The following is a 20,306-nucleotide window of genomic DNA, read 5'->3' on the forward strand; positions in this document are numbered from 1 at the left end:
GGAAGTACAAGTTTATCACCCAAGACCAGCACTTTACCATTCTTGTTGGTTTAACTGCTCTGCATTGGACTTTCAAAAGGCTATTAAGACAAGTTTTGCCTTTAATAATAGCTGTAATAATTCCATTAAGCTATTATGGTATAGAACTAATTGTTTCTGGACTGTGTTTTCACTTCTGTAACTAGTAGCTCTCTCCTCTCAGAACTCGATCGGTTGATTGGAGGTGGAAAACACAGTTTCTGGTTCACTTAAGAATGTGTTTTACTGAAATTTCATACCATGCACTAAGCTAGTGGCTGCCCCCAGTTCTGTTGTCCGTTCTTTAAAGCTTATGCAGCTAACATACCTAATTGCTTTTTAAATTTAATTCCTGGATGGAGTTTCTGAAAGTTAACATAACTGTCAACTTCAGAGAAAAATATTTTTGAAAATACAAAGTTTCTAATCCACCCTGTCCATGGTTCACCAGAAGATGGATCTCTGTTCAGATGATGGAGGAGAAGCCTTTGTTCATGAACCCTGCCTACCTCTGCACGAAACCAGGATCTGTGGTCGGACGTTGTTCCTTGCTAACTAAACGGGGCTGACGATACTGAGCTGCCCTGTTAGGGTGGGAGCAGTCCCCAGTGCACAAAACCTTTGTGTTGAAAGTCAAAGCACTTGGATTCCGCTCTTGCTTCCACTGCCGGCCTTTTATTTAATAAGCTATACTTTGATTTCCCCATAGTATAGGAGTAATGAACTGGCTGTTTCTGCTCTGGAGTTCTTGGATGATAAATGTTACATAAGAATGGGGCGTGGGGGGCTGCACCAGAAGCCAGTGAACTTTTTGGAAGGCATGATCCTGATTTCATGCAGATGTGTAGGTAATAAGGGCTGGGGGAAGTGAGATACAAAGACTTTATAAGCTGCTTTAATTCAACCCAGGCAATTTTTCCATGTGGAGGTGGCTCATGAAGCACGTCTTGGGGCTAGTGCAGCTGCCCGAAGTAGGCATCTCTGCTTCTCTGGATTTGCTGGCTGCTAGTAAAAAAAAAAAAAACCAAACCTTTTGAAGCTCTGATTTCAGCTTTGCAAAGCAATTCTGAAAGGGCAGTGCTATAATTACTTTGATTTATTATTTTCAAGTTCTAGTGGAAAAAAAAAATTGGGCTGCATTCTTAGAGCTCTAAGTGCATTTTTAGTGCATTAACGGGAATGCAGCTTCCCCCTGCGTGGGGTGGTAGTTTTCCCTTTTTCTCCTTTTCTTTTGGTGCTAACACCTACATTTAAGGAACAAGCATGTGCGAAAGCTGCACTGTGTATAAATTCTAAACTTTATTGCTGTGTCCAGTGCTTGTGAAGAAGACTCTCTTTAAAATAAAACACTTTTTTTTTTTCCACTTTCCTGAATTGATGCTAGTTCCTAAAATGGGAGAAACTTTCTGGACCGTTGTCTAAAGCAGAAATTTCCTCCTAGTCCCTGGCCTGCAGCATGGCTCCTTAGAAGTGCTAAACAAGTTATTCTTGCTTCTCTGCTGCAAGAACTGCTGAACCTGATAGCATCCGGGATCCTGATAGCATCAGCACTCCTGCTCCTGTGAAACTCCTGCTGGGAACGTTGTTGTGTTCATGCAATTTGGCGTGGGAGGAGGGCTGGGAGAGGAGGTGGTTCTCGGTGAGCAGGGGCACTGCTTGTTGACGAGCCTCTGCTCATCTTGGAGCCATGGCACCTGCATTGCCTGTGTTTTGTAGGCCTACCTTTATGGTTAGCTAGCTGTGACCAAAGGGAAGTGTTTCTGCAGTCCAGGAAGCTTCCTCCTAGAATTGCTTGGGCTCCGTTTAAAAGCTGCTGGCTTTCTCAGGATGGGCCTGCGCTGCCTGTACTGACCTGTCTCAAAGAGCATTCAGCAGACTCCCAGAGATGTGTTCAGCTACGCTGTTTCCCAGCCAAGATCTTGGTAACATGTAGCTCCCAACCACTGTCCTCTTGTCCTGAACCGTTGAACTCTGAATTTCACAGGGAGCTGAATTGTCACCACTGCGGGGCCATAGTTGAACAGTAAAGTGTGGAGAAAGCATACACGTGGCTGTTCGTGGTTGTAAAGCTATCTACACCTCTGTGTAGACAATGTGTGGCCGTATTCCTGTGGAAAGATGTCCAGTACTTTCTGGTGCTAGGGGAGGTATCTGTAGAAGCCTCTTGGACAACATGGGAATTAGTTTAAATCTGGAAGGGACTGCTGCTTTGCCCATCTAAATATCTTTGCCTAGTTGGGGTGAGCTCAAAGACTCTTTATATGAAAACACGTTAGTTCTCAGAGGACCAGTGGGTGCATGACCCAAAAGATAACAGAGACCAGATCTATCTGTGTCTGGAGCCTTTTTAATGGCAGGGAATTTGTGGTGATCTGCTTCTGAACAGCTCAAGACCCCTGTTATCCTTAGTTTTATTTATTTTTGTGGTTGTTTCCATTGTCTTTGGTTTGGGAAGTTGTCAGATTGGCCTGCTTTGCTTGTGTTTCCTATGGCAGTCCCGCCAACGTGCTTTAGCACAGTCTTCCCTGGGGATCCACCCTCATCTTTGGTTAGCGGTGGGTGTGCTCTTGGGGAGCTAGTCTGTAATCTGGCTGCCTCGGAGAGTGTGATGTTTCTCAGTTTGTCCTTTTCTTTGGCTTCAGCTTCCCTGCAGCTGGGTAGAAAGTAGAGAAGAGCTTGGCTGGGGACACCATGGTGACTGCTTGACTGCTCACCCATGAGGACAAGGCTCAGTGGCATTGAGGCAAAACAGTACCTGTCACCTTCAAAACCATCTTACAAACAAATTTCCTGTCAGAATCTGTGACACTAACTGGGTTTTCTAGTCAGAGAGGCAGCTCTGCCCCTCTGGTGGAGGGGTTCAGCCATCTCACGCAAAAGACTTAATGGATTATTGCAGTGTTCCTGGACAAGGAGTTTGAGGAGACTTGAGGATGCTGCTGGCTCAGCTGGTGCCAGTAGCATGAAGGCCACTTGGCCAAGGTAGATCAAGGAGTGGGCTCTCACAAGGCGAGCCTTGAAATGGAGAAATAACTCCTGGGGGGAAGCAAATGGAGGAGACTAACGATGGCATTTGGGATGATGCAGTTCTGGAGACTTGTGGCCTGTGCTGCAGGGAGTGAGCTGGGCAGAGATGGGGTCCCTGGCAAGACGTTTGGGGCGGGAGAGAGGACCTGGGATGTCGAGTCAGAAGGATATTTTAGGGATGGGGGATTAGTGAATGATTGGGTTTGATCTGCTTGGTGAACTCTGGGGCACAGGTTTTGGGCAGGCCAGAGGAGGTGTGCCTGCAGGAGCTAGGCAAAGGGTGACCAGGGTGGGCTAAAAGGTGTAAGAATCTCTGCCTTAGCGTATGGGAGGCATGAGCATGCAGGTGTGGAAGCTGTATATCAGCTACTTGCTAAGCCTGTAATTTCCCCCAGATAAATGAGAGGAGGCTCTATTGCATTGTCATGGCAGGGCTAACAGTACTTCTCAGCAGTTCCTAGAGAACAGTTAGTTGAAGGAATTCCAGATCATAGCTTGCCTTTTCCTGCAGTGAATGATTCGTGTGTTCATACCCTCAGATTGGTTTTAGGAGACAGGTATGTTTTTTGGAGCAGGCTACAGAGGCGTTCATATTCTTTTTGTATGTGCTTGCTGAACTCATCCTTTCCATTTCTGGCAGAAGCCCTGATGTGCACGCTATTAGGCTGTTCCTGGGAGAGCCCCCAGGAATTTTCCAGCTGTAGGTATCCTGCTGACTAGCAGGAAGAATTGTGCAGTTGAAACATGACAGCAGTGGTTATTTCCTCAGGGGAAGAAGTCAAACCAGCCCTGTAGCTGGAAGCACTTAAAACAGCCAGCTCTGAAGACATGAACAATCCAGGCAGATCAGGAGCTGATGATAAATATGACGTGAGAGATCTGAGTTTTGCAGTCCATTCTTATGACAAAGAGTTTCCTCTTTGGGCAGAAAAGATACTCTTTTGTGTCCTAATAATGTTGCCAAACTCCGTTTCTTCATTATAAAGAGACAACGCAATGAAAACAGTCCAGTTTAGCTCTGTCAGACCTTGCCCTTTTTTAGGACTGTGCTGTTTGTGTTGCTGATGCACAAATGGGTGTACTGGAATTTTTAAAATCCCATTTCCTTGTTTGTTTTACAATGCCTGCTACACATTACTAACATCCTACCACAGTCTTTAAAGCTGACAGTGGACATGACACTGCAATAGATTATGTATTTCGTCTGCGTGTAGAGATTTGAATAGTTGGTTCACAAAATGAAATCCAAGTGAAATGTGTAGCTCAGCACATGGCTGTTTTCACTAAAGCTTGTGTAGGAGAGACAGCGGCACTCATATTCCTTTGGTTATTTAATAGCCTCTGTCTATTCAGGGCCTTTGAAAGGTGCTCTTGCTGTTTTTGGCTGGTGACTGTGGTGATTAATATGAATTCTTTGTGCAGAGAGATTTCTTCTGTGTGAAGAAATCAGAGGCAAGTGCTGTTTTCTGCTAGGCACAAGCTTTTACAGCCAAAGCCTGCTTTGATCCATGCAGACACCAGTCCCCAAGGGACTGTAGTGTACAAAGTTCACATGTTGGAAAGCTAAATTCTATAGATTTCATTGAACAGAGAAACCCTCTGTCTTTAATAAGAGTTCTGGCCTTTGTGCCTCTCTCTGTAGCTGTTGTGTAAGTACCAGCTTTGAAGCCTGGTTAGAGTCGTGAGTGCAGCTCTCCCTACAGTAAGCTCAGCAGCTGAAGCTGGATGTCTGCAGGTGCTGGAACAGGATGTGGATGGCGAGGTTTCAGTTGCACGGTAAGGTGTTTGTTTCTTCCCGGCCTGGAGTGGAAGTTTAATCCTGGGTGGAGCTGGGGAGGAGGAGAGAGCATGTGTGGCAGTGACTGTAGCACACCAGCTGAGCACCTGATTAACTTCCAAACTGTGTGGGAGCTCCTTTGGGCTGGATCTTGCCTAACTCTGACTGAGACCTGGGTCTATGTCCTTCTTACATTTTGTTAGTGTTTCTTTTATCAATAAAAAATCACTTTGCATTATTCGGGACGCTTGTTCAACTTCCTTCTTCCCCAAAAGCTGACCTGTCAGATCCTGTCCCAAAACAGGAGATGTGCAGGTGGAAGAGAGAGGCGCCAATGTGCTTGTTCCACATCAACTCCTGGCCCCTTTGAACATCAGCAGAACATGACTGGCTCCCTCCTCGTCACTTGTATGAGGACGTGGAGCCTGCCAGGCAGCCACAGCCTGCAGCAGTGGAAGAGCTGGTTCCTGAGTTCCTTCTAAAGCTCCTGTGCTGCTCCTCAGTAACTCCGGTTTGTCTTCACTTCTCTGCAAATTGCCAAGCAACGTGCATAGCTGCGCTGAAGAAAGAGGACTGTTGTCTTGTTGAGAGGCTTGTCCAAGTGCAGGCTATCTCGCAGCTGTTAGTAATCAGAAATAGTACCTTGGGGCCATGGTGCTACTTGCATCCTGCTTTTCCTTGAATGCTTTCCTCTGAGGAAAGGGGACTGGACAGCGCTGTGCACGACTGAGGCAAGTTGGCCAGGGTCCTTGCTCGGTGCTTCTCGGTCCACGGTCCCAGCACGCTTGTAGCAGGAACCATCTTTTGACAGTCCGAGGCAGCCACAGCGCCAGGTGGAGCTGAGCGTGAAGAAGTGAAGAAGCCTGGGGGAGTTGGGGCTGGTGACCTGCTGAAAACTTCCCCGGGTGCCACTCTAGGGATGAGCGAGAGGGAGAAGCTCCCGGACGCGTTCTTTTTGCGCTTCCAGTGAGCCTGTGGCAACAGAGGCTTAGCTCAGCTCAGCAGGTTCCCAAGCACCAGCATGCCCCTGATGGTTTGGGAGCTAATTAAGGTGCCCAGCAGCAAGCCTGGACTGAGTCTGGGGAGAAGCTGCTTGAGCCACAGGCTGAGCTTCTCCTTGCAGGCGGTGAGTGCTTCTCAGCTGATAGTGGAGGAGTGAGACTTGGGAAATAATTTTAATTTATTTCCTGTTCTTTCAAAATCCCTGTGCTGCAGCATCTCGTCTGCTGGTTCTGTTATATAGCTGGTTTGGGGGGCTGGAAGGGTTTGGAAGGGGGAGGAAGCAGTCAACATGAGGTGTAAGTTTTGCTCTGTGGGAGTAAAGATGTGTCAAAGAGTTTACAGAAGGAGGTGAGATGCATGAATCCTGAGGACAAAGCTGGGGGTTGCTGCTGCAGCCAGCCGTGTGGTACCTCGCATTGTTGGTGATTCTCACAGCTGTCAGCGGTATCCGAGCAAACAAACAGGTTTAAAAAAGTACGGACTGGGATTTCTGTTCGGAACTGATCTAATGGGACAAATCCCACTTCTTCATTGTTCTGAGCTGCCAGCGACCGCAAGGCGGTTTTGTTAGGTCTCCCTTCTGGACCGTGAGCTGTCCTGGTGCAGTCTGAAAAACTGCAGCCAGATGTTCTGATTTCAGCCCTTATGCAGGGAAAGGCAGTGCATTTCTTCTCTGGCATCCTTTATAATTAATACACGTTGCCTTTCTGTCACGTCTCCTTGGCTCTACAGAGCTTATTCACTCTTGCTTGCTGTAAGCTCACAGCAGCAAAGGCAGGGGAGAGAAGACTTGCGAATACACCACTGGCTGCTGGTTGCAGGTCTCCAGGCATTCGGTCTGAGTGTTCAGATCCAAGGCTGACATGCTTTTTGGCAGTGTGGACCAGACAGTAAAAATTTCCAAGGCAGAAATCCCACTTGGTTCACTTGGGGAAGCTTCCTTGATATTTTTGTGATGCTCTTCAGCTCAGGAAATCTGTGTACCTGGGTTATGTCCTTTCTCAAGGACTTAGAGCAACGCGTGCCAGCAGAACATGAATTACAAATACTTTTTTTCAGCAGGCATGCTCTCTGTGGCGAGCAACATGAGTGATCTGGAGAGATGTCAGAGTTGGCATATTCTTAGGTACTTTGAGAGCCTTTTAATCAGTATTTCTGAAGGGGCTGTGTCTTATCTCAGCAGCTCCTACATCTCTTGATTGTGATCTGGTTTTCTGTTAAATATTTGGTGAGAGCCTTATCTGACCCCATTTCTGCTAAGACTTCTGTGATTGTTCTCAGTAGGGACCCATTGCATGCTCTCAACTTGGAGGAGGTTTCTGCCTGGTGCGGGAAACTGTCCAGATGAGAAGATACTAAAACGTTCTTCATTGCCAGCCTAATGTGAGCTATGGGACTTTTTCCTAATACCTCCCTGAAGTGAAAAAGGCAGATGGGTGGATTTTCTCATTAGGTCGATCCTTTGTAGTTGTGGCGTGGGCAAGCAGAGATCTCTGCTAGTATTGTTCTACCCCATTCTCCCTGGGCAGTGTTGCTTGTTTTCCTCAGATATACTGTTTTGGGCTTCTGGAGCTGTTAAGTGCAGGTCCTCCTGCCTTTGTGGCACTTGCCACGAGCATATTTACGCCCTTTTCCCAGTGCTGCTGCAGAGCATGCCATCCAGGCCATTTCTGACCACTTGCTCCTCCTGTGCACTTCAGTTCCAGTACGTTCCTGACTTGCTGTCACCGTAGATAAGCCCTTTTTCCATCCCCTGCCTTCCCAGCTGCACAGGGAGAATTGTGCCTCTCTGCAGAGCTGGGAAGCTTTGAGAGAGCCACAAAAGGAGCCAGATACAGGCTTACTCTATTCATTGTGCTTGACAACTCAGTAAATAAAACTTCACTCAATCGCTCGCTCTGTAATTCACACATAAAAGATCTGTCGTTCTGATCTCTCCCACACTGTGCTTTAAATGCAAAGGATGGAGTGAGACCTCCTAGTAAAGCAGCACAATTTTAGTGCCGTTCAAAAGTCTTTGAGGGTAAGGTATTGTCATAAATAACAGCGCACCTACCTTGGCAGGAAGAACAGTGCACATGGTGATCCTGGTCTTCATCATGGCCTTTTAGAATTTAACATGGATCTTGTGACACTTGATAAGCCTGGAAGACCATTGCCTCTTGGATCCTCAGAGGGTGCTGGAACTACACTAGCTTCCAGGGAAATGCAGCAGATCGTGACAGTGGGGAGCCTGGATTTTCCTCTTGGATATGAGAGGAATTAATAAGTATTCATCATCTACTGGTATTCAGGTTCTTATAACTTCAGCTGCCAAATGAATCTTAATCATTGCGCTTTAAATCTCTGGATTGGATGATGCTGGCCTGAGCCCTGGAGGGCAGCCAGCCACCCCTGGGGGCTCCTGCACTCTGACATCAGGTAGGGAGGCCCATAACTGGCAGGGGTATGGGTGCTGGGAGCCTGTCCCCCCAAGCCAAGCTGGGTGGATGTAGGAGCGGGGTTCCTTTGGCCTCTGCATCAGCTGGGTCCTGAGAATGTGCCTTGCCTTTCCATCCTGCTTGGGGAGGGGAGCGCAGTGGCTGGGGTGCTAAAAGTGCATTTAAAAAGCAACCAAGTATACCTTGCAGCCCCACAGCCATGTTACTGAGGAGGAGATTTAGGGAGGTTAAGTTCTGAAAGCAAGAGAGAAAACATGCATAAAATAGTTTTGGCAGGAAGCAGGGGCAGCTGCTGCTGCACCTTGTCCTCCAGCCACTGGTGACTGTGGTTGTCTCTCCCATTACATTCTCTCTGCACATGCACTGATCCTGTTACATCATCCACGCTCTTGAGTGTAAACTTTCCATAGCTTCTTTTGTAGTTTTGAGGCTCAGGTGTGTCTGCTGTGGTCATCTTTGTTGTCCTCCCGCTCGGTCTTTTCTTTAAGGCAGACGGTCTCAGGTGTGACGCTCAGCTCTGCAGCTCTTGGCTGACCGTGCACCTTGAGCTTCTCCTGTGGCTTCACCACCTCTGGTAGTGAGCTGCCCAGCTCTTGCTCCTTGCTTACAGAAACCAGGAGGTATTACCTCTGAGGCAGAAAAGCTTTGTATTGCTATCCTCTTCTGGTGTGCTGCACTCCTCTACGAAGTGTGGTTAGGCTGAAGCAACTCGGAGCTTGCCAACCTTTGCTTACATAGCTGGTGGTTTGTGAGCTGTGTCTGTATTTCAGAACAGCTGAACGTCCTCAAGAGTACAGAATCCTGTTTTACAAGCGAGGATTCTCTTTTCTTTGCCTTTGTGCATGCTCTGCTAACTGCTCTGCTCAACAGGGCTTCATACTGAACAGGCCGCAGCAAAGCAATGCCTTGATTCCCCTCTGCTGTTGTCCTCTGTGATATCCCAGTCGAATTAAGGAAAAACTCAACATAGGATTCCTGGTTCTAATGCGACGCCCGTCCCTGTAGCCTGTCCCCGGGCTGACTGGTTGGTCCCAAACAGCGGCAGTCAGGTTTGAACAGTCAACAAGGCTTCAGGCTTGCAGCCGCCCAGCGATGTTTGCAGTGGCTGGAAGCCAGCACCCTCCCAGGCTCTCTTTATGAAGCTCTGTGTGGGAAGTAAGGGTTAGCGTGTAGAAGGGGGAACATCCTATCGTCCTGACCGGCTGGTAACATCGTTCTTGTCGAGCTGGAGCTAGACCTGTCTGTCTGTGTGCTCGGGGAGGTCTGTTGTTTCTGCAGTGCCAGCCTGTTGGACGAGGGCTCTTCTGCTTTCTGTGCAGTTTGCCAACGTGCTCTGAACACACTGTTGGTAGGACAACAGCACAAAGGCTTTGGAGGTAAAACCAGCTTCAGATGTCCCCACCCCGCTTTGGAGTCCACTGCCTCCCCTCCTGTGCCAGAGCCAGCACTGTGAGAGGCTGTGCACCTCCAGCTCGGAAACCACCCGCCTGAAAGGGGCAAAAAATCCTGGTTTGCCGCTGAAGCCCGTTGCGAGTCATGTGGCACGCAGTGACGGCCAGCGGGAAGTGAAATGTCTCCTGGGGCTGACGGTGCCGAGTGGGCTCTGCGTGCAGAAGGTGCTGGCTGGTAGCGGTGCTCCCTCTCTCAGAGGTGTTTGGCGTGTCAGTGCCGGGGCTTGAGACAACGGGAGAGCTGTGACTCTTCCCTAGGTGGCACGGAGGACTGATGGGGGTCTCTCCAGTGGTGCTGGTCGCCGCGGGGCATCTCCGGGGAAGCACGTGAGGAATGTAAAGGACTGGGGAGTCAGTCTGAGGGGACCTTGCCCACCAGGATGATCCCGTGCCAAGCAGTGTTTCTCACTGCAGACCTGTCCTGCAGAGGCATGGGAGAGCTTTTGGTGCCATGCTGTGTGTTGACGCTGTTTGATCACTCCTCGTTCTTCCTGGGTTTCCTGCAGAAAATAACTATGTGCTGGGTGGAAAGCCAGCATTGCCTCGGCTCTGGATTTAGTGAGCTAGCTTTTGCTAGGCTGCTGCACCCCACTACTCCTCTGACCCCCGGTGTTTCCAGGCAGGTCAGTATGGATCCAATCAGACCTTGCCTGTCCGCGCTGCTTTCCCTTCCCCATGCTCACCATCTTGCCTTTCCCTTCCCTTTTTGTATTCCCGATGAATGGCTGCCAGCCCCTGCCAGCTCTGCCTCTTAGAGCTGCCACTTTTGATTCCTGAAAGGCAGACAGGCGTGAATGAATGAGAGCCTAGCAGAGAGCAATCACTTGTTACAGCAAGTTTTCTTTCCCCCATTTCTTCAGATACAGCACAAAGAATCCCTCTCTGCAGTCTGAGACGGTTCATTACAAGAGAGGGGTAAGCCAGCAATTCTCCCTGCCTTCCTTCAAGATTGATTTCTCGGACTGGAAGGATGATGAGGTAAGTCTTTTCTTAGTGCCCCCTTTTTTCCACAACTCTGTTGCCCCAAAAGCACTTGTCTCCATCTAGTATCTCTGAGATGTAGCTGAAATATTCACACTCGCAGCTGCTGTAGTGTGTTTTGTGGGTATGAGACAAACAGGGCCATGGGAAGAGCAGATACGAACACTGCCTGGGAACTTGGCAGGTAGGTGAGGCAAACAGGAAAGAAAAGAAACCAAAAGCAGCGATTTCTAATATCACTGATCAGCTGCCATCCCAACAGCTGGCGTAGGAGGGAGACTGTAGAGATTGGCCCTGGAGCTGTTCCAAGAGGAACCTGCCGCTCTTCAGCCTTGTTCTCCCTGCCAGCCAAAGAGCTTATGGGAACAAACGTGCCCCTGCTCATTTGCTAAATATTTCCCAGTTACCTTGGGATAGAGTTGCTAGAAGCTCTGAAAAGGTCTGTCTTGATTTTTATTTATTTTTTGCTGCTCCTCTAGACCAGATTCTAGTCCCCAAGATGTGGTGCATGCAAGACAATTCACTGGGGGGTGAGAAGAACTTCAGTAGTAAATTTATATAATTCATAAATCAGTACACATATATTAGGAGTGCATGACCAAAATTGTTTTACTGATGGGAGTGAAAAATCAAAATAGCTTGGAGACTGCTGTTCTAAGAGTCCTGTTCTGTTTAAGGGCTGTGTCCTGCATTATTAGCAAGCAGTACTGTGCTGCAGGGGGATATTCTCCCTTCCAGGGCAGATTCACTGGTGCATTAATACCGAATAATGGGATGCCTTCCTCCTTTTAGTTTAACCTATAACTGCAAACAGGCGAAGGCTTGTTTTTAATTAAGCTCTGTGGCTTTTGCTACATAGCAAGGTCTATGGAGTCCTGTTAATTTTGATATCTTTTCAAAATTCCAACCCAGACAGTAACTCTGCTTCTCGAGCCTCTAGGCTTTGGCCTAGGGGCTTCCCCTGCATGTTACACAGGGCAGGGAGGCCTTGGTTTTTGACCTGCTCTGTGCGACATTGCCCTAAGACATTCCTGATGCAGAGGAGCTGGTCTGTAGCTACTGATAATGTATTTGTTCCTGCAGACCCCTCTCCCGGATCAAAACTGATACAATGCTCATTTCTGCTCCCAGGCCTGTATAAGGGCATTGAGTATGTGGACCCTGTTAGGAAACACTACCTATTAAAAAAAAAAAAGTCATCTTCCATGTATTTTGAAAAGATTGAATAGCTATTGTCTTGAATTTACAGTTTTAACTAGAATCAGTCCCGTGCTTTAACAAATGCTGTGGTGGTTACCAAGAGCCTGCAGAGTCTGGTCTCCTGATGTCCTGGCTTCTCTGCCAATATATGATTTCACAAGTTCAGCCTACAAAAGCCTGGAAGAGCTGTTTTTCAACCCCTTCTGTCATCTGAGAGAGCTGAAAAGTAGGAGCTCAGATCCCTTTCTTCTTAAAGAAATAGAGAAACCTAATTTTCATTTTTGTTCCTGCCAGCAAGGTTTTAATTTGAGTACCAAAGTCATGTCCCTTGGATAGCTTAGAGGGAGAGACGCTGTGGAAAAGTAAGCTTCTAGTCCCCTTTGCTTGATTCTGCTGCATCCTCTGATCTTTGTCATTGGTTTTATGGGGGCTCTGGTTGTGGAGAAAATGTGGAACAAGCAGCGTGAATCAGAAGAGTTTCTTCTCCCATTTTGGCTGTTATTCTTTTTCCTCTTAAGTCCAGTAAAATGCTAAATCTTCCTAATTGTCCATTGAAATGCAGCACTTTTATCTGACAGCTGGCAGAGTGTTATCATTCAGCTGTGTACAATTACATGCTTCAGGTTGCTTTCCAACTTCATTGTTAGTGTTGTCAAAAATAATAAAGATTTCGTTCATATTTTTGCTCGGTGTAGTGCTCACATATGATGTAGTTTTTGGCTGGCCAACAGAACGGAAAATAGTGTTACGTTGAGTTGTTATGTGGAAAAACTTTATAAAAACACAATTTACTTTGTTTTTGTAACATATCGGTTTGCTTGCAAACTGTAGTCTAAGACTTGTGTTGACAGTTATTTTCAGGTCCCTAAAAATGATTGTGAGATGGACCCTTAAAGAGAGTGTCTGAGAATGAAAAAGTTTATATCATAAAGCAACCACAATTGGTTGCTTTACTCTGATGTGACTTTCCCTTCAAGCGGACAAAAAGTAGCTTTTGTCTTACAGTAATAAATCAGAGCACAAGGCAAAGCCATAAGCTTCTTTCAGCAGTGTTAATCAATTGTCCTTAGTGAATTTTATTTTTTTCACTCTGGCATGCTATAATAGTTCCAAAATGCAAAATAGAAAATAGTGGCTCTATGAATCTCTTCTAACAAGTACTGAGAGGTTAAATGAGATCTTTACGTTCTCTGTGTTACTCTGCTTTTTTGGAAGGAGATTCTGGTAGTTTGAAGGAGGAAGAAAATTGTTATACAAAGAACAAAAATAAGTGTCCCTCAGGTTTGGAGACTAGCCGAGACAGCAAGGGTCAACCCATAAGGTCTTCCAGCACAGGCTTTCCGTTTGAAATTGGATATGCACATATGAACAGATATGTGCATGTACAAAGCTTCATAATGCAGCTAAGAGTTGTTTCTAGAACAGGCACGTGCAGGTTACATGTCTCTGGGCCACTCAGCTTCTGCAGCAAGTAGCTTACAGCTACTGATAGAAGAATGGTAACCTCGGGATTTCCTCTTCTCCCACACGTCCCATGGAAGGCTGGCAAGTTCTTGTAGTCCAAAGCCTGTGCGTGCAGCTCTTAGCAGAGGTGCAGCCACGCGGGTGATGAGCTACGGCACACTTGGTGGTCGGTGCCAGGGTGTATCACGTCCCCGTGTACCGTCATCATTCACTTCAGGGTGAACGTTTAGATTGCAGTTCATTAGAGGAGGAACCATTTTCAGCAATACTAAGGCTTGCAGTGAGGGTTGCCTTGCATCACATCCAGTCTGGGTGCTCTGGGTTACCATTTGTGCCAGTGACCAAGATTATCCGAATAATTTATCTTTTGAGAGACTGGCTGGAGGAAATCGCACCACAATTGGTGCTAGGGCATGGGGAAGGAGCAGGAGGCTCTAAAGCACTACTTGAACGCTGCTGTGGTGCTTTGAACTGAGTCTCAGTTGTCACAGGGAAACTGAAAACAGACTACCTGGAGCACCATGGTGAAATGACATCTTCTCTCTGGGCATGAGATAAGATGAGAAAACCAAGTCAGTAGTTAACAGAAAACACCAGAAATCCAGTTTCTGAGCCACTCCATTCCTGGCTTAGGACAGTGTTTGTAAGGTTGCATTTTTCTTGTGTTTATAAGATCACATGGAGCTTTTGAAGTGCTTAATGAAGTGCTTAATGAAGTGCAAGACAAAGGAAAAAATTGAGCCTCTTTTCCTTTCACTCAAGTGAGATCTTAAATTTTCACTCTTGTCCATCAGAAGGTCAAGGATCTGAATTTCATAACATGTCAAGAGATGGAGGTCAGTCTGATATTTCTTTAAAATTTGGTGTGAGCTTGACATTCTTTCTACATCTTCAAGAACTTCATGTAAGAGTGTTTTTTTTGTTTTTGTTTTTAGTGTAGAGAGCATAATGTGTACAGCTGTTCTATTTTGAGCAACTTGTCCAGCTACAAATCATACAGGAGATTTTAGGGTATATGAATTACTGAGAAAATTCAGACTGAGATCCTTTGCTTCACTAGCCACTGTTGGCGTTTAGTGTCATCTCCCTAGTGGACTTCCTTCAAAAGCTGTTGTCTGAATTTTACATCTTCCTGCTCTATCAGGAGTTCAGTGTGTTCATTTGATACCAGGGATTGTAGGCCCATCAGAAAGGGTTACTTCATCAACAAATAATGGAGAAGTTTCTGAGCCGTAGTGTTTGCCGAAGTAGTGCTTGCTGAAGTCTCATCATCTCAGAGGCCCTGCTGGCACGGCCAGGACAGTAGTACAGCCTCACAGCCTTTGGTGGGAAAAGCCCCAGGCTTCTGCTGCACCAGGCTGCTGCTCTTGTAGGTCAGAGCTTGATATCCTGTAACTTCATTCCTTTGATGCTAACACTATTGCAAGTCTTCAGCCTGGTGTGAATTGTCTAAACTCATCTTGTTTCTTTTCCCTCAGCTGAACTTTGACTTGGACCGCGGTGTGTTTCCTGTGGTCATCCGAGCGGTGGTGGATGAAGGGGATGGTAAGCATGGCTTGTTCTCACTCAGTATTCTTCTGGCTCTCCTGCAGGTTACGTGACCCTTCAGGGAAGGCCTCATTCTCCAACAGTGAAAACATTTTACAAACAGCAAAGGTTTGGGTAGCTTTTCCAGAATAAAAATTCCTCTTAAATCTCACTTAATTAAAAGGGTCTGTCTAACCACAGACTCTTACATAAAAACATACTTTCAAAGAAAACTTCCATTTTTGACAGGAAAAATGGCCAGCTAGTTAGTGTTGGAGTAGTGTTTAGGAGACCTAGGGTTAGGTCCTAACTCTGCCACCATTGCCCAGCCCAAATTGGAACAAATGACTCCCTCTCTCTGAGTTTTACATTTGTAGAATTATAATGCAAGGATGGAGTTGGTCTCTTCTCCCCCTGTGAGGTTTAAGTTATCTTTGTAAAAGCTCTAGCTAATTGTAGGGTTGGTGGGCCTTCCGGTAGGAAAGGTCAGAGAAAAAGAAAGGTCCTTAAAATCCTCAGGCCAGTGTTCAACCAAATACAGTTCAACAGTTTTAAATTCTTTTTTTTTTTTTTCCAAAGGTAGCTGAACGGTTACAATAAAGGTGCATAACCTTTGATGGGAAATAATATTGCTGAAAACTTTTGAAGCACGCAGCCCTTTTAGAGAGGAGTGGCCAGTAAATGTTTAGATTGTTAATTACCTTGCACAATATTTTCCTTAGGGTGTGCTTTTGGGCTCTGTGTGTTTGCACTCATTCTGAGCATTGGCAATGAAAGGAGCACAAGAAAGTCATATTTTCCCTAAAATTGGTGGCTGTTGTGGTCAGTAGGACCAACATTTCACTTCTGCTTTTGCAACTTTTTGTACAAAATTTAAGAAGAATGAGAAAGGGAAAAAAAACATTGTTGATGGTATTATTTATTGCAATTACTGTGCTCTGCTTCTTATGTGAAAGTGACCAGAAACGATCTGCATTATTTTACAGTCCTCTGAGCAAAGTGAGACAGAGCTGGATGAACCGATTTAAAGTGTGACTAACAAAGCATAGTGCAACATAAAAGAAATTACTTTTAAAATGCATCTATTTTTAGTGATTTCAGGCACTGTTAATAATGCTGACATACATAGGAATATATATATATATATTTCTTGACCATAGATATAAAGCACCTTCCACTGTTTATTGAGCTTTTGCCAACATATTTGTACTTTCTTATGGTGGGCAATTCTAGAAAGACCAAAAACAGAACAGGAGGCAGCATGGGAAGCATACATTTATGCACATACCATGTCTGCTCTAAGCCAGTAGTGTACTGTCATCTATTTTAATAACCTGGAAAGGCATACTGCTTTTAAATCCTCTCCTGGAAAGAATATCAGCACAAAAATATGTGACGCTCGAGTGAGATAGGAGGAAATTGTTGTGTATTCTGGTTCTTTTTAAACTGGTGAGACTGGAACAAGCTGGCCTTATGTGTTTGGAGTACCTTGAAAATTACAGCCAGCCTGTAACTACTTGTGTTAAATAAATTTGAATGGCAAATTAAAACAGCAGTCAGCAAGATGTTGGTTTGGACTGAATTCTGACACAAGATGTTTGCATTCCTTGAAGTTGAGCTTGTAATATTATCACTCGCCATTCCTGTCAGTGGAATTGCTCTCAATGAAAGGTACGGAAATCCTTGATGGATGGAAGGTGCCGTGCAGCTCCAGCTGTATGCATTGCTTGAGTGAGCGGGATATGAAGGGAAGCATTATCTCTTATCTCTTCTTGGCTATTCAGACTGCAGTCAGGGTCCTGAATTTCATGTACTGAGTGAGCTAGAACAGACTAGCTCTTGGCTGGCAGGGAGGGAGCATGCAGCTGAATACCCAGCTTTAGCCCTCTTTTCTATGTGCCATTACGTTCCTGATTGCACCCTAATTGCTCTGACTGTTCTTGCAGTAAATTATCCAGCAAATCTGCAGGCTTGGACCCTTATCCCATGTTCTGCTGTTTCCAAACACAGTCTCTGTGCCAGAATCCAGTGAATGGTTCCCCTTATTGCCTCTGCTGTTCTGGGGGCCCAAAAGAAGCTATGATGCTCCCATCCCTTTTAGACATCACGAGTCATTTCCTTCAGCTGTTACCTTCCTGGCACAGAACTCATAGTAGCATGTGTACGCTCTTCTGCATGTGCTGAGCACAGATTCCCCTAGGCCTAGGTGGGGCAAGGTGGTGACATACCTTTCCCTCCTTCAGTGACTCCTCCAAGACCTCTGCCTCCCATTCCCATACAATGAGTCTGAATGTAGCTAGGCAAAAGAGTCCGATCAGCTGGAGCTAAACAGAACTTCAGGGTTTTCAGCCAGAGAAGTCGGGATTGTGCCTTGGTTTCCCCTACTTGGCACCTGTGTTTCCTTGTGTTTTTATGTGCAGAGGGTGCCACGAATGCAGTCCAGAAACCTCTGACAGCCTCTTCCGAATGCTGTTGTATTAAGAGGGAGGCCTCAGGGTTAGAAGAGGGAAGGCAGGATATATGTCACTGAGGAATAAATCAGATAACTGGACAGAGATGTTTTCCTGTCCAAAAATGATATGAGAAATAAAGGTTTTACAAGCATGTAGGATTAGATGGTAATAAAGTGGTATGTACCAGGGCTGGAAGGGCTGCCAATTGCTGTTACACCAGATGGATTTATTCATCTCTGTGACATACTCAGGTAATTAAAAACAGGAATATGAGGGAGGAGCAGAACCCCACTGAGCTTTGTTTTACTTTCCCTTTCCACCCTCTGGAAACAAAGCGGTGTAGTTTGTAGCACCAGTATAACCAAGGCAGGTAGATGAAGGCCAGGTCTTTGTAGGGCCCACCACAGTCCTGCTGGGTTTTGTTGTCACTCAGGACTGTGAGGTGAACCAAACTCAACTGGGTGAGGGGTGGGGGGGAGAGGCAGAAATGGACACGGCACTCCTGGTGTGGCCTCAGGAGTGCTGAGTAGAGGGGAAGGCCTCTCTTGGCCTTCTGGCGATACTTCACCTTGCAGCCAAGAACACCATTAGTCGTCTCGGCAGCAAGGGCATGCGGCTGACGCATGTTCAGCTTGGTGTCCACCAGGACTCCCAGGGCCTTTTCTGTCAAGCTGCTTTCCAGCTGGTGTTCCTCCCCAGGTGCAGGACTCTGCACTTCTTGTGGAACTTGCTAAGATTTTTGTCAGCCATTTCTCCAGCCTGCTGAAGTCCGCCTGGATGGCAGCGTGAGCCTTTGGTGACCCAGCCACTCTCAGTTTTGTGTTGTCTGCGAATTTACTGAGGGTGCACCCTACCCCATCATCCCAGTCATTAATGAAGATGTCAAAAGGACTGGATGCACTATTGACCCCTGGAGTACTCTGATAATTACTGGCCTCCAACTAGACTTCGTGCTACTGACCTCTGCTCCCTGGGTCTGGCTGTTCAGACGATTTTTGATCCACCTCACTGTCCGTCCAGCCCATACTTCAGCAGCTTCTCTCTGAGGGTCTTATGGGGAATAGTGTCAAAGGCCTTACTGACATCCAGGAAGATAATATCCACTGTTCTCCCCTCGTCCATCAGGCAGATCATTCGTTATAGAAGCTTATCAGGTTGCTTAGGCATGAATTCCCCTTGGTGAATCCGTGCTGACTGCTCATGAGGCTTTTCTTCTCCTTCGTGTGCCTGGAAATAGTTTCCAGGATTAGTTGTTCCATCACCTTCCCAGGGATCATGGTGAGGCTGACCCATATGTAGTTCCCCAGGTCCTCCTTCTTTTAAACTGCTAGAGGAGATGAGGATGCAATAGGTGGCAGTTTAGTCCGTTTTAGTAAATAGACTAAAATTCAGCTCATGGTGGTGTTGTGCTTGTGTTGTTTTCAAGGCTTAACCAGGACTGTTTTCTCTTTGCAGTGGTGGTTGAGGTGACAGGTCACGCCCATGTTCTTCTGGCTGCATTTGAAAAGGTAAATGAGTTATTTTCCCTCTGTCCATGTAATTGTATACGTAAACCTTTCCATGGGTCATTAGTTTGTATTTATATACCACTTAGCACAATGGAGTCCTGGCCTGTGACTGGGGTTCCTGAGTGCTATTGCTTGCAGCAACTGCTGTGCAGCCTGTAATTATCATTTGTACCTGAGCTGGTCAGTCAGCTGATGGTAGCTGGTGTTTCCTGTGCGTGGGGAGAGGGTGTGCCTTGGTGTCTGTGATGTTTGAGAGTGGTGAGTGTTGACCAAGGCTGCTACCATGCAGTTTACCAGGGCCTTGTGATCAGTTTGCAAAACTGGATCTGCTGTGTCCAGAGCCTGTTGCACCATTGTTTGGCCTTAGTTTACAAGTAGGACCAAGCCCTTTTAAGGAGTTAGGTTACATCCTGCATAAAGACTTAGAACTCTACCACTTTTCAGTGGTGTGTTTATATGTAGCAGACGGCCACCTATACGGTGAGGCTAAGCACAGGCAGTGATAAATGTCTCTTCCCATGGTACCTGGACCATGCAAACAGTTACAAGATCTATAACCACTCCATGTTGTCTCTGGGGTAATACTGCAGACATGTCCTGGGCAAGCGACACATATAATGACGTCCTAAGATGAGGCAAGAGATGCTGGAGCAGAGTTGGGCATGTAGAGGGATGCAGCATCAATGCTGTGCTGGTAGGGACTCTACACTTCTAGGCTGGCATGTGGGCTGACTTCTCCTCGGTCTGCTTGGTTCCTGCCATGTCCAGGAGTAAGTTGCCAGGTCTTAATCCTGCTCCTCCTAGCTGGATAGTGTGGATGGTGACAAGCTGAGTCAGAAGGCCTGGGAAGCACAGTCAGTCCTCAGGAAGCCCTGTGGTTGGAAGATGCTCTGAGTGTTCCAGTCACTTTTTTTTGTTGGACTTAGTATGTGTTGAACTTACTCCAGACAATTAAGGATTTGTGAGAAATGAGATGGGCAGCTGCTGCACCCCTGGAACTAGGGCAGGGTTGTTGTTCTTCTAGTTGCCTCATCCAGCTGATACCGAATACTGAACACTCTGGAATCCCTCACTCATTGTTCAGCAGCACCTGGGAGAGGACGGCGTGGGCAGCAGGCACTGGCCAAGGCTGTAGAGTTTGGAGCCCTCTTGGTGGAACAGCACTGTAGACAGAGACCTCCTAGCCTTGCAAAAGGAATGGTCAGCCATTTCTGAGGAAAGAAAAGCAGATGAGACTGCGAGCTTCCTGCATGTTGCAACCTGATTGTGAAGTATTCCATATGTGTTTACCTTCCCCATCTGTGAGACTCACCTGTGTTCCTATGGCTGCTTCCTTGAGAGATTTTTGGTTGTAGCTAGGTTCAGATTGTTCTGGATCTAGTAAAGCAAGTATAGTTTTTACTTACGAGGAGTGTGTCTAATTGTTTTCCACGTATCCAAACCTAGCGCTGTTGCAG

At 46.5% G+C, this 20,306-nt stretch overlaps 1 protein-coding gene across 4 annotated transcripts in view; it reads left to right on the forward strand.

The window, feature by feature from the left end:
• Positions 1-20,306, forward strand: part of MGRN1 (mahogunin ring finger 1) — a 56,816-nt gene that overhangs the window by 17,123 nt on the left and 19,387 nt on the right. For all 4 annotated transcript variants that reach the window (XM_040575324.1, XM_040575323.1, XM_040575322.1 and 1 more), the window contains exons 5-7: positions 10,577-10,694; positions 14,840-14,906; positions 18,797-18,849. In XM_040575324.1, coding sequence (XP_040431258.1) covers positions 10,577-10,694; positions 14,840-14,906; positions 18,797-18,849 — 238 coding nt within the window. The remainder of the gene's footprint in view (positions 1-10,576; positions 10,695-14,839; positions 14,907-18,796; positions 18,850-20,306) is intronic.

Source organism: Cygnus olor, chromosome 15 (genome assembly GCF_009769625.2).
Source record: "Cygnus olor isolate bCygOlo1 chromosome 15, bCygOlo1.pri.v2, whole genome shotgun sequence".
Taxonomy (NCBI): domain Eukaryota; kingdom Metazoa; phylum Chordata; class Aves; order Anseriformes; family Anatidae; genus Cygnus; species Cygnus olor.